The sequence below is a fragment of the Pangasianodon hypophthalmus genome, chromosome 12 (genome assembly GCF_027358585.1).
Source record: "Pangasianodon hypophthalmus isolate fPanHyp1 chromosome 12, fPanHyp1.pri, whole genome shotgun sequence".
Classification (NCBI taxonomy): Eukaryota; Metazoa; Chordata; class Actinopteri; order Siluriformes; family Pangasiidae; genus Pangasianodon; species Pangasianodon hypophthalmus.
Genome location: NC_069721.1, coordinates 7,383,867 through 7,396,942, shown reverse-complemented (window position 1 = coordinate 7,396,942; position 13,076 = coordinate 7,383,867). Strand labels below are relative to the sequence as shown.

Sequence of the window (13,076 nt, the reverse complement as noted above, 5' to 3'; positions counted from 1 at the left end):
ACTGTTTCAACAAAACAGTACCAAGAGGGGTCAGTTACAGCCCCTTTTTCCAATAAGCTGAACTTGAACTCTCTGTGTATTTCCAGCCAGTTCTAGCACAGCAAAATCATGAGAAAAGTACTGGAAAGTTTTGGATATTGATTACATTTCATTTTATATTGCAGCAATAGATCTATGGAAGAAATAACCATTTTATTGCAGTTACAAAAATCTTAATGGGAGCTGCATTGCCAATGCTAACAAGACTTCAAAACATCGTTTGTGTCTAATTGTTTGCCACTGATGTTATCTGTATAATGCGTATAAATGCTTTTTGAATTTGGTGGGCCAAATATTTTCTCATAGTCAGAAGTACAATTTCTAAAAACCTCCAGGGTTATTTGTATATTTATGACATTCATTAGCAAATGCCCACATCTGATTATGTAAAAATGTGGCTTTTACACCAGTGGATACACGGGTTGATCCTGAAATGTTTACCAGTTCTAAGAACCATTACTTGGGCAAGAAGTGCCAATTTTTTTTAAAACCTGCCCAAACATTCTGTAAACTGACTATGTGGCTTATGCAATAAAGTGACTTTTTCCCCTAAAAGCTGGCAGAATTTTTGTGTCTTACACTCTGAGACATTTTCATTCATTCATTTTCCTTACACTTTTCCTGGTGGCCTTCAGTGGCAACAAGCTGAGTAGGTCACTCCCTGACTTCTCTGTCCTCAGCCGCAGGTTCTCGATTTTCCTGGGTGATCCCCAGATGTTCCCAAGACAACCATGAGATATACTCTCTCCACCTCACGTCGAGCAGTATGAGTATAACTGTGTGGAGGAACCTTATTGTGGCTATAGGTGAGGATAAAAACATGTCCTGACTTTGTCCAAAAACTGAGCTCCTGCTTAACCACCACAGATTGATACAGCGACTTTAACACTGCTGTCACTAACACAAACCATTTTTTAATCTCATGCTCTTTTCACTCTGGAGCAAAATATTGTAATTACCGTTTATTAATACATAAGTAATAATTACATATGTATAACCTCAAAACACTAAGCCAAAAAAACTCAACACCAAATATGTCATCACTCCTTTTATGTCATTACTCTTCTTCTCCATGTCCTTATTTTGATCCTGCTTCTGCATACAGGAGCCAAACCCACAAAACCCTCTGAAGTTCACAGAGAGTTAAGCACAGGACTTAGAAAGGTAAAGCAATGAGGCTTGACATAGATGAGTATTCCAGGTCCAGCTGAGAACTTGCAGAACGCTGTGATAAATCAACTGAATGATCAGGTTGGCAAGCAAATGTCAAGACTTTTTAAGCCAGTCCCCACATTTTTGCTGTGAATTAAAAAACCATGCCCTTAAATGGAGCAAGTACATGAATCATCATTATCCAACATGCTGTGTGAAATGGTTTCCTGAAGCAAAATTGGTCCTTCAGTGTGTCTTTGCTTTCCTTTCTGTATATATGATGTATAAACCCATAAAGTCAATGTCACCTCTTCAGATTATTGATTCAACTAACTCTTAGCAGCAGAAAGCTGTTGGTGGGTGACTTTTGGCAAAATAATTGCCAGGATTATGCATGAAATGATTTCAAGCCACATCAAGGTCTGCACTACAGTCAAACCCATGGTCAAAACCAAAAATGGCTGTATTTAACCAGTTTCTAATTCACTAGGCCAGTGTAATATATACCAAATAATTTTCCCATTGCCATCAAAGTAGTGCATGTGAATTAGCCACATATTTGTGTTAGTGATGGAGCACCTTCCTAATATCTCCTATTATCGTGTAACAAGCTGTCTGAGGAAATGATTAGCTGTCAGCTGTTGCCCTGGCAATAACTAAACAAATTCAAGAATGTGTAGTGTTTGATGTGGTTCAATGATGAAAACTGGACTTGCTGACCATCTAAACTGTTGGCCACTACGTTATCAGCTGCATAACTAAAACCAGAGAAAGATTGTATAATGTGCACTTATGGATGCACGCTCAAATGGACCTGGTTAAATATATCACAGATTAACAGTATTCTTAAACAGCATTCTTGAGGAGAGCAAATGGGATCACAGTTCCATTTCATGTCATGTTTCATAAAACGGGCAAATAATGTAAAACCACAAACACACAATCAAGGTCCATGCAGTCATCTAACGATATGTTTCATTAAATATAACTACGAAGCAAAGTTTATTTAGCTGCCGTTCAAAGTATACAGCTAACCTCAGGCAAGTTTCAAGAGAATGGGTAAAAATGATTGTGTAAAATAAATATTACAGACAATAATTTAAATTTCCCACTCAAACAACTGGAGAAACTATTCCTCTAAGAAGAATCATTCTCATAAAAACTTTTTAAAATAACAGACTACAAATGCAAATTATCCTTGCAAAAACTTCTATTGTTTTCTAAAACTGCTCTCAAAACCCCCTAGCCATCAATCACCATGGGTAAACCCAAGAGGGAAAGACACAAAATAGAGACCTGTTGCACAAATTACATAACGGATATGCTGTAAAAATACATAAACAGCTAAAAATATTGATGCGCACACTCAGGGCCAATAAAAAACATTTAAAAGTCTGGAACAGCTGGAAATTTGCCAGTAATTGGACCCATCAGAGAAGATTCAAATTTCAAAACTACTTCAAAATATCTTTTTTTTTTCAGACTGAGTATGAGTATTACTCGTCGATACCCATATCGATACTGACACCTAAATCAGTAACCTACTCCGTATTAATCAATCAGGGAAGTGACAGAACATGGTCATGCACTTAAGCTACTAGACTCATTCTTTATAACATTAACTAGTTGAAGTGCATCAGTTAGCTATATTATTTACCTCGGCTTGATCAGAGTTACCATGGAGAACAGTGAGTTTTGTTTCACTGTTTCAACCTAGAGTTGTCTGTAGATGTTTTTTCTCGCCTAGCCAGTGATTGCTGCAGTATCGGTATCAGTGTATCCCTATCCAAAACTATTAAACGCCAAAAGATGTACAAAAGAAGCTTTCTCTGAGAGAAACGCACAAAATGCAGCACCTGAACTTCACTAAGCGTCATGGGAAATACTGTTGAAATCACGATTTGTGGTCAGATGAGACCATTAAAAACGTCTTGGCCCCACACACCTGTTTGGCAATAAGAGTACTGCATAGAAGGAAAATCCCCCAAACCCAGAGTAAAATATGGTGGTGGATTATTGATGCTCTGGGGTTTACTGCCTAGTGGTTCAGATGCTCTTGTGAAGACTGATGACAGCATGAACTGTGCTAAATTCTAGGATATTTTAGCCCACAACCTGGTCACGTCTGCCAAGAGTCTAAGAATTGGTCTTAGACGGCCATAGATCTTTCAAGAAGATAATGACCGCAAATCTACGTCCAACGTAGGCAGAAAAATCTTCTGTCTGAATTGAAGAGGGAAGCCCACATGCAAAAACCTAAAAGTATAAAGGAGATTATAATGTTTTGCAGGAATGACTCCAACTATGCCGATCAGCCATAACATTAAAACCACCGACAGGTGAAGGGAATATCTCATTACATTAGCACCTGTCAAGGGGTGGGATATATTAGGCAGCAAGTGAACAGTCAGTTCTTGAAGCTGATGTGTTGGAAGCAGGAAAAATGGGCACGCATAAGGATCTGAGTGATTCTGACAAGGGCCAAATTGTGATGTCTAGATGACTGGGTCAGAGCTTCTCCAAAACGGCAGGTCTTGTGGGGTATTTCTGGTATGCAGTGGTTAGTATCTACCAAAAATGGTCCAAGGAAGGACAACCAATGAACCAGCGAGAGGGTCATGAGCATTCAAGGGTCAATGATGCACATGGGGAGCGAAGGCCAAACCCTCTGATTCAATCCCACAGAGGAGCTACTGTAGCACAAATTGCTAAAAAAGTTAATGCTGGCTATGAAAGTGCATCACAGCTTGCTGCGTATGAGGCTGCGTAGCTGCAGACCGTCCAGAGTGCCCATGCTGACCCTTTGTCCGCCACCGAAAGTGCCTACAATGGGCACATGAGCATCAGAACTGGACCATGGAGCAATGGAAGAAGCCGGCCTGGTCTGATAAATCATGTTTTCTTTTACATCATGGATGGCTGGGAGTCCATGCATTGACGAGTCTGAGCTGTTTTGACAGCACAAGGGGGACATACGCAATATTAGGCAGGTGGTTTTAATGTTATGGCTGATCGTTGTATGTTAGACATTACAGGAAGAGCTTCAGCACTGTCATTACATTATAAATGTACACTGATATTTGGCTTCCCCCATCAGTGTAAATGTTTTGTGAAAAAAAAAATGATAAAAAAAACATTAACCTTGTATGTTTAAACTTTAAATATCACTCACTGCATGGTATTTATTTTCATAATGGGGGCCAATACTTCTGGAATCACCCGTATATGTCCACGAAATGGATTCCTGAGGCCAAATTAGTAAAATACACAAAGAAATTTTTGTCATAATCATGCTTTCAACCCTTCTGACACACTGTAACAGACATGAATTAGTGAATACCAGTTTGAGATGGATTTCTGCATTTCCTTATACATAAGCAAAGGATGTACTAGAGTTGGTGTATTATTAACAGATAAAAGGTTGGAGTTCAGTGACTCCATGCATAACACTCTCCTTTCTCATATACTTACAAAAACAAAACTGACAATGTTGAACTAACACTAAAGCTATATTAAAAAGGAAGCATGGAGTATGTCTGCCCAGTGTAAGGCTTCATTTAACACATGAGTCAGTTCATAAAAATGTGTGCTGGACTCCTGATTATCTGTGGATGCAGAGTTATGAGTCAGTGATGTCCACACCATCTATGAAAGTTGGATGCAATGGTTTATTGGGAAATCGTTATCAGCAGCTGTGTTCCTTGGCCTCATACGTTGGGAGTATGTTATGTCCATGGGAGGTTTTCAAGTTAAGACTATTCTCATTAAGAAACACAGATGAATCGCTGCTTCTCATGCAATCAACATGAGATGTGTACATGTGCTGACACCTAAAATAGAGTTTCAATAAGTGTGTGGAATCACAATAGCAACTATTCAGGAAATAAATCTCACACAACCTCACGCACTGAAATAGCTAGCCCCATGTAGTGATGTTTTATAGAATGGGTCAGGCTAAGCTAATGAAAACACTAGCAAGTGACAATATGTAAAAATCTATTTTTTGTTTTTGGCTAAAAAAAAAGCAACATTGAGAGGAATTACAGACATACTTATCATCTGCAGACAAGCAAATGGATGGTTAAAACATCACTAAATTATCCAGATCATCTGAAAACCGCATGGAAACATCATTAAAAATAGTATTTGGGAAATTGTACCAGGATGCACCCACACCATCACCTCCAAGACATAGCGCTGGTGCAGTTCTGATGGTGAACAACAACCATTTTGTTTTTGTCTTTAAGCAGTTGAGCTGGCTCTGGAGTAACAGAACCATTTCTTTCCTTGTCATAACAGTCTCTGGTCTGAGCCAGAGTTTTTTTTGTTTTTTTTTAAACCAGAGTCTCTCCAACAGCTGCATTGAATTATGCGTCGTGAACACTGGGAACCTTCCACCCACTGCTCCTCCAGGGTCCTTCTGACCAGACCAGCCCGAGCCGGAGCTTCAAGCACAGTCCCAGCATGCCGATTCAAGTCATTTACAGCATTTATTGACCCGACAGAAGCAAAGCATTAGGTTTATGATGTGACAATTAAGATTGTCAGGATTTTTTTCCAGAAGGATTAATTTATTTCACCAAAACGACAAGCCAAGAAATGGCTCTCTCTGCCATGAATGGAGGCTCTGGATAGCAGCGGCTGGCTGTGGAGGTAGTTCTTGGGGAGAATGCCATGTTTAACCTCTAAAAAGCGTGGAGAAGTGTTTCCCTAGGCTACAGTCCAGAGGACAACCAGGCCTAAGCACATTCCAGCCAGCACTCACTCACTGCTTTATACTTTCATCTAGCACAACAAAGATGAACTCTAAAACACACAAGCACACAAGCACACACACACACACACACACACCCTGAGAGAGACATTAGGATGAAAGTATATTTCATCCACAAGTAAACTTCACTTTTCCATAAATAAAAACTGCTGCCTATGATTTGGGGAATAAATACTTGCACCAAATTCTTTAAATTAATCAAAAACATCCTAAAGCCTCACTCTGGAAAAATAAGACACTTATTGCTAAAATAAGAAAAGAAAAACAGGAAACTGACTGAACGTGTCAAATACATTTCTCAGGAGTTGCCAAGTTCAGTCTGGCTGAACATTTATCACTGCTGTAGCAACAAATTCTTATTTAGAGCACTTTAGAAGCAATAAAGTTGCAGTGGGGTGACAAAGTTACGCTTGTTAAACATAGTAGTTAATTTGCCTGAGTTTAGATCTCAGGTAACTGGACTAATCTGTGGCTAGGCCACTAATAATTAATCGCTGGATTAAGCAGTAACTCTCTGTGTTTCAATAGCATTAGCCAGTGTATTAATGAAGGCATTTGGTAAAAATGGTTCTAGCATTACTTACACATTGCTATCACGGCTTTTCTAAAGAAGGACAGATTACTCACTAAATCCTACCTCTACCAAAATACTAGCACGGCTAACAGTGTTAATACTGGGGAGCAGATATCAGGATGATTTCCGATTTAGCCAACAGACGTTGGGTCAATGTTAGCGTACCACTGAATAGCGACTCAAAATAGACTTTGGACTTCTTGTGGCCTCTTGTGCTTTTGTGTCTGACAGAATCAGTACAGACATAAGTGGACAGCTAAAATAGAGTTATAGAGTTTCAAAAATTCTCAGAAACCACAGCACCAAATATTCTGGAAATACATCATAATAGTTTGTATACTGCTAACAGGTAACTTACTAGCTTTCATTCACTACTAGCACTCACAAATTAGCACACAGCCCAAAGATATTGTGAAAAAAATGTATCGTATAAGAGCTGAAAGAATGTCAGACTGAGAGAAACCTGGCTTTCTTTATTTATGACTTTAATGCATTTTTTTCTGAATTAAATCTCTGAACCATCCATAGATGCTCTCACAATCCGACAAACTGCAACTTTTTTTTGACCTCACTGACTAACCGTAATGATCTCGGTGTTATAGCGCATTATATTGACGGACATTAGAAACTGCATTCAACTGCTCTGACTGGAAAACAGAAAAGAGGCACAACACCCATTTGTGTGCCAAGCATTTCAGGGATGTAATAAAGTGGTGAAACACTGAAAAGGAAAGCATCACACTAGCACAGATGATGTAAGGCATAACTGCAGCTGTGAGAGAGAGATGACTTTTGTTTTTTTTTTTTAAAAAAAATATGATTACATATAGTCTCTGGAACGCCATCACAGTATCTCTACAGAACAGCGTGTTTGTCCATGCCTGAGCCAAATCACTGAAAACACAGTAGTCCTACCAAACATTGTAGAAAAGCCACAGTAGCTTCACAAATGTAAAAATCTCCTGCTCAATTAATCACCATTAACCATTAATTTTAAAAACAACAACTAAATATTATGATTAATCACAAGCAATTACTTTAACAGTCTGGCCACGCATGTTTATTTATTACATTTATTTCCACATTCTGCACACATTAGAAACATAAAATTGCTTTTTGGCTGTTATAATTTATTCTGAAATCCTGCTGCACAGTTCACTGCCAGTGAAGTATTTGTCTCTTCCACAATCCGTCTGGTTTATGGCTTTGGTAGGGGTTTAGCATGTTTGTTTTCCAACAATAATATCTAAAATGATCTTGTTCACATATTTTTAATTCTTTGTTCATTGTGTTACTGCAAACAACGTGACCTGCTTGAGCTGTTGCCATGGCAAAAAAAAAAAAAAAAAAAAGACCCTCGTTCCCAGTCCCTGACATAACTGGTTCCTCGGTTCCAGACCAGCAGGTTTCTGGTGCTGTAAGAGAAGCAGTTTAACTGACAGAGAACTTGTTCTTTTGCAGCGCGAAAGCCCAGACCAGTTTGAGGTTAGGCACTGAGAGTGGAAAAGCACTAACACTGTCTCTAACATTTAAGAAGATCTCAAATTTGCTGCTGTGCTTTATGGGTTGTATTACAGGAAAAGCAGATAATAGAAATATTGTAGATTTAGAGGCTGTGTATAATATGTACATATAATCTGCAAACCGTTATGGTATAAACTATCGAAAGTGTATAATTTAGCCAGAACAAACTGTCTGTTTATAGAAGATGGTAAAGCATGCTTCTTGCCATTTTTATCTTGCATTTCCTCAGGACTATCACTTAGTGGGCTAGAATATGTGTGTATGTCTGTGTGTTAAATCCTTCCCTGTAAGTTGTATTACACACACACACACACAGTGAATGTGTGGGAGAGTTTCCTGGACTATGGTTCTAAGACCTTTGTCTGTTTTCTGTGCTACAGCTCAATGTTTTTTTATGTACATATTTTACACCAATGCCTACTACACTCCAAAATCTTGTGTTTCATGAGTGTCTGTCTTTCACCATACAAAACCCATCAGTGACACTCTGACATTCCTGAGTATTTGCACGAGAGGTTCACTATCATATGTCCCAAGTGTGCGACTTGGGTATTAGAAGCAGGTGGGCAAAGAATTTACACATAGAAAGCCTGAAATTTAGCAGGAAACAAATATGCTTTCTTACTCATGTCTTGATGGTGTCATTTCACCTCCAGGCCCAGATGATGAATTCAAGCACACGCTCCAATCGACTCAGGACTGAACTGCTTAATGGAAGCCGACCAGGACAAAAAAAACATTTTAGCTGAATTGAATTTAGTGTAGAAACACGGCATGTACCATTCTGCTGCGACATTGCATTTTAAAGCCTGAGCAATGCTCCACTGGTCATGAGTGCCAATTCAAATAAACCCATTTTAAAGCCAAATAATTAACGTCACTGTCCGAGCTGTATAATAACGCTCGACAAAAGAGAGGGCCTTGAATACTGACCAATCGGCTCTGAAGGTCTACATGGTGTTGGCACCTGTTCTGCTTATACTTTCGTACTAAAACAGTTGAAGAAATAAACCCTGTGCAGTGCTATTAAGCTGACGAGCGAGAGCTGCGGCAACATGAAGCAGCCGGGTAAAATTCTTCTTAAGCCTGAGAATGGAAAATCTCTCTTTCACACGCATACATCTTCTCAAATACACAGAAGCCAAAGTGAGAAATCAGTGCAAAAACATCTAATGACAGGACATGCTGCGTGACGCCGGTGTGCTTGGAACTTTGAGGCAAGGCTTAAACATTACTAAGTAAAGTCCCTCCCTGGGCTTTATTTTAACACAGCTTTGATGGATTGGTCAACAAATCCATCACTCTGTGAATCTTAGCTGTGCCAGCTGCTGGATCAAAGCTGTTAGTGAGTAATTTATATCTGAATTTCCGGTTTACATCGGACACTAAATCTATCTAATCAAACAGCCATAAGTCTATTACGTTTACTTTGGCACGGTGAGCTTGTTATTCACTCAGACTTCTCTCTTCCTCTTCCAGCTGCTTTCAATGCCATTCCAGCAACAAGCAGTACAGAAACGCATACGGTACATTACACTTAGTTTCTCTTGTATGATGAAGATCAGGCCTCTGTGGTCAATACTGAAAGGAAATTTGTATGCAACGTGAGCTACAGATGAACAGTAGGGTTGTTACAGTGTCATGATTGGTCACGGTTGGTCATGGTGTATGATCTGATGGTTACCTCACCGAGGATTTTTTTCTTGTGACTACAAGGCTGTGAGTTCACATTCTAGGACTGCCAAGGAATCACTCTTGGGGGAGGGAGCAGTACATTTTCAATATGGTCCTTTCAGAACTCACTAGGGAATGGTAGAAACTGTAGTGCGCATATAAACAGGGTTATGCGGTAAGCTGGCCACCAGTTCATTTTCAGTTTTTATTGGTGGGGAAAAAGGATGACTGCTCTTTTTGTGTATGTTTGACTGATAACTCATAGCAACATGTTAAAATGCTGACTTCCTACACAAAATGAGTAAAGCTTGAAAGACTTGCGTTGTTTAAGTGGAAGGAAGGCTGAGCTCAGGTTACTGGCTGTGTGGAGTTCCTGTGCATGATCATGTAGGTTTCCTTTGGGTTTTCTACTTTCCTCCCACCTTCTAAAAACATGCTGGTAGGTTGATTGTCTACATTAGCCTACATTACTTTGCCCTTAGGTGTGAATGTGTGTGTGTGTGTGTGTGTGTGTGTATGATGCCCTGCAATGGACTGACATGCTATCCAGGGTGTATTCCCACCTCAGGTCTAGTGTCCCTGGGGTAGACTCCAGATCCACCGTGACCCTGACAAGGATGAAGAGGTTACTGAAGATGAATGAATGAATGTTGTTTTCTTTCTCTCCTCCTGAGCAGTGAGCTGAATGACTGTGTATGTGGCCTTGAGTAAAGTGAAGCTGAAAGTGACGAATGTATTTGTGTTGATGTTATCTTTTTTTGGTTTCTGAGTGGCCTACCGCCCACACTGTTACATTGTTACAGTACCCTAACATGTACAATAGTGATTGTGAGTTTTAAGTAGTTTTAAATTTACACTACATTCTCTACATTCTTTTCTATTCTATTCACCCTTGATATATCAGCAGTGGCTCTCAGACTGGGTTCATGCAGTCCGTGATTTTTTTAATTTAGTTACAGCTGTGGAAATCACAACCTACTACAAGTAAGGCCTTGGACCTAATGTGTTCTGTCAGTGGAAAGTTCAGGAATAGAAAGCCTTATGGCTCTAATAACTAGAAAAACATTATCATACAAATGCAATATTTGTACTGAGGTCCGTGGAATTGATTTGATATGTAAAGGAGTCTCTGGCTACCCCAGTTATATATGTTTTTCAGAACAGTTTGGTACCTTTTGTTATGAAAGAGCAATATCATAGCTACATCTGACCATCTTTCCCAAATTATGAATCAAAACAGAGCATTTCAGGGTGAAATAAAGAAGTAAAATAACTGGTAAAAGCATTGTGACTGTCTCATGGACTGTGTGTTTCAACACTGACTCCTATTGGCAGGGTTTGAACAATAAGGATAAAATATGGTATTGTAATTATACCACCAAAGGCCATGATTGCAATGAATTTAAAAAACAAAAATCAGTGAAGCTCTAATGTTACCTAGTTAAACATACAAATGAGTATAACATGAATACAAATGATTAGGACTGAGTGACTGAGATTGGTCGGGATGCTCACATCAAAACAATGAAGCAGTTAATGAATTAATTAAGCATGTAGCAGTTATGTTTTTGTCATAACAAAGTCACGCAGCATATTTCATTACCACAGTAACCAATCAGATTATTCACAAATAATATGTTGCTTCATAATGATGGCTTTTGTGTGGAAAATAAATGTCCTCTGGTGTAAAAAAAAGAGGGGGAAAAGGACATCAATGGAAATGTTTTAATGACTCCCATACTAATAAAGGCAGAAGACAACAAATGTGAATGGCATTGTCGGGATAGTTTTAAAGTTGATGTAAATAATAAGAATAATAATGATGATGAACTGACCAGATGTGGTTAGGAAAAAACATCCAGAGATGACATTTGTATTGAATAAGAAACCTACGAGCTTCAAAACAAAAGGTTCTCCAGTGTTTCAAGGCAGTGAAGAAGGAGCATAATGAAGCATAAGTGATAACTCCACAACCAAACCACTCTCCTTTAAATGATTAGCAGGAATAAACAGGATTGAGTGAGAGTGGAACAATGTGGAGATAATCACTCTTTTAAAAGCAGTAGGAATCTCATTCTGTGTTGTTTTCAACCCAAATCATCACCAAACAGTGTGTAATGCTGTACTGAATGGCACAGTAATGCTGTTTATGCCTGTGAAAAGTGCTGTTTGAGTTTTTTCTTCATGCAGCACAGCAGCATGGACGTGGCCTTATTGTAGTTCAGGGCTCTAACATCTGGCAGACTACTCAGTATGGAAGCATGCAGTTAATAGCCAAGTAGCATCCCAGCAGCAGAACCAGCTGTTTTTTTTTTTTATCATTATTCAACTCATGAGCAGAACTTTTACCTAAGAGCATGAGCTCGAGCTTCTTGCGGTCGACCCGGAACCTCTCCTCAGTCCACTCGGGGTCGTGGGGCGCCGCCGCTCCGCCGTGCTGCTCCTCGTCGTCGGAGCCGTGCGGCGGCGGGGAGTCGCTGGAGCTCGGCGCCTCGGGCTGCTGCATGAGCCCGCTGACCGAGCTGCGCCGAGCGGCCATGGTGTCCGCGCGTTTCCCACCACTGACCCAACGCGGCGCACACACAAACACACACACACACACCACGACACACACACACACACACACACACGCGTGCGCGCACTGCCTACGAGCGCTCTTCAGGCGTTAATGTCTTCTTCGCATCGGACGCGGTCCCGTTAAGTTCCCGTGGTGTGAGGTAAAACGCGCGAGGCATTGCGCTCGTTCCGCTCCGGTCGGGAGCGCGCTCTTTAACTGCGCGCGCGAGAAGAGCGCCGCCCTTTTGAGAAAACTTCTGAGCAGGACTGAAGGATTGTCTCCTGCGCGCGCTCGCACCCCGGCCCACTGCGACACCAAGTTAAAGAAAGGCGAACTGCCTCTTTTGGAGGGGTCCTGTGAGCTGATTCACCACCAAGACTGAATAACAAATCATCATAATAATAATAATAATAATCATCATCATCATCATCAGAATCATAAATTATCATCATCATCAGGATCATAAATTATTATTATTATTATTATTATTAGGCACAGTGGCACAGTTGGTAGTGGTGCCGCCTCGCAGCTGTGTGGACTTACATGTTTTCCCTAGTTGTGAATGTGAGTGTGTGTGTGTGTGTGTGTGTATGTGTGAGTGTATGCTCCCCTGCAATGGACTGGTGTCACATCCATTGTGTAACCAATAGCATCACACCATCAATCTGCCTCACACCTACTTTTCCCAGGATAGGCTCCAGATCCACGGCAGCCAAAGGATAAAGTGATTACTGAAGATGAATTACATGATATGGTCAAAAGTTTGTGGACACCTGACCATC

At 40.2% G+C, this 13,076-nt stretch overlaps 1 protein-coding gene across 1 annotated transcript in view; it reads right to left on the bottom strand.

Annotated features, from left to right (window-relative positions):
* bicc1b (BicC family RNA binding protein 1b) overlaps nt 1-12,580 on the bottom strand; it is a 67,068-nt gene extending 54,488 nt beyond the window's left edge. The window contains exon 1 of the mRNA XM_034309453.2: nt 12,087-12,580. Coding sequence (XP_034165344.1) covers nt 12,087-12,276 — 190 coding nt within the window. The 5' untranslated portion in view covers nt 12,277-12,580. The remainder of the gene's footprint in view (nt 1-12,086) is intronic.
* Nucleotides 12,581-13,076: the final 496 nt, after the last annotated feature.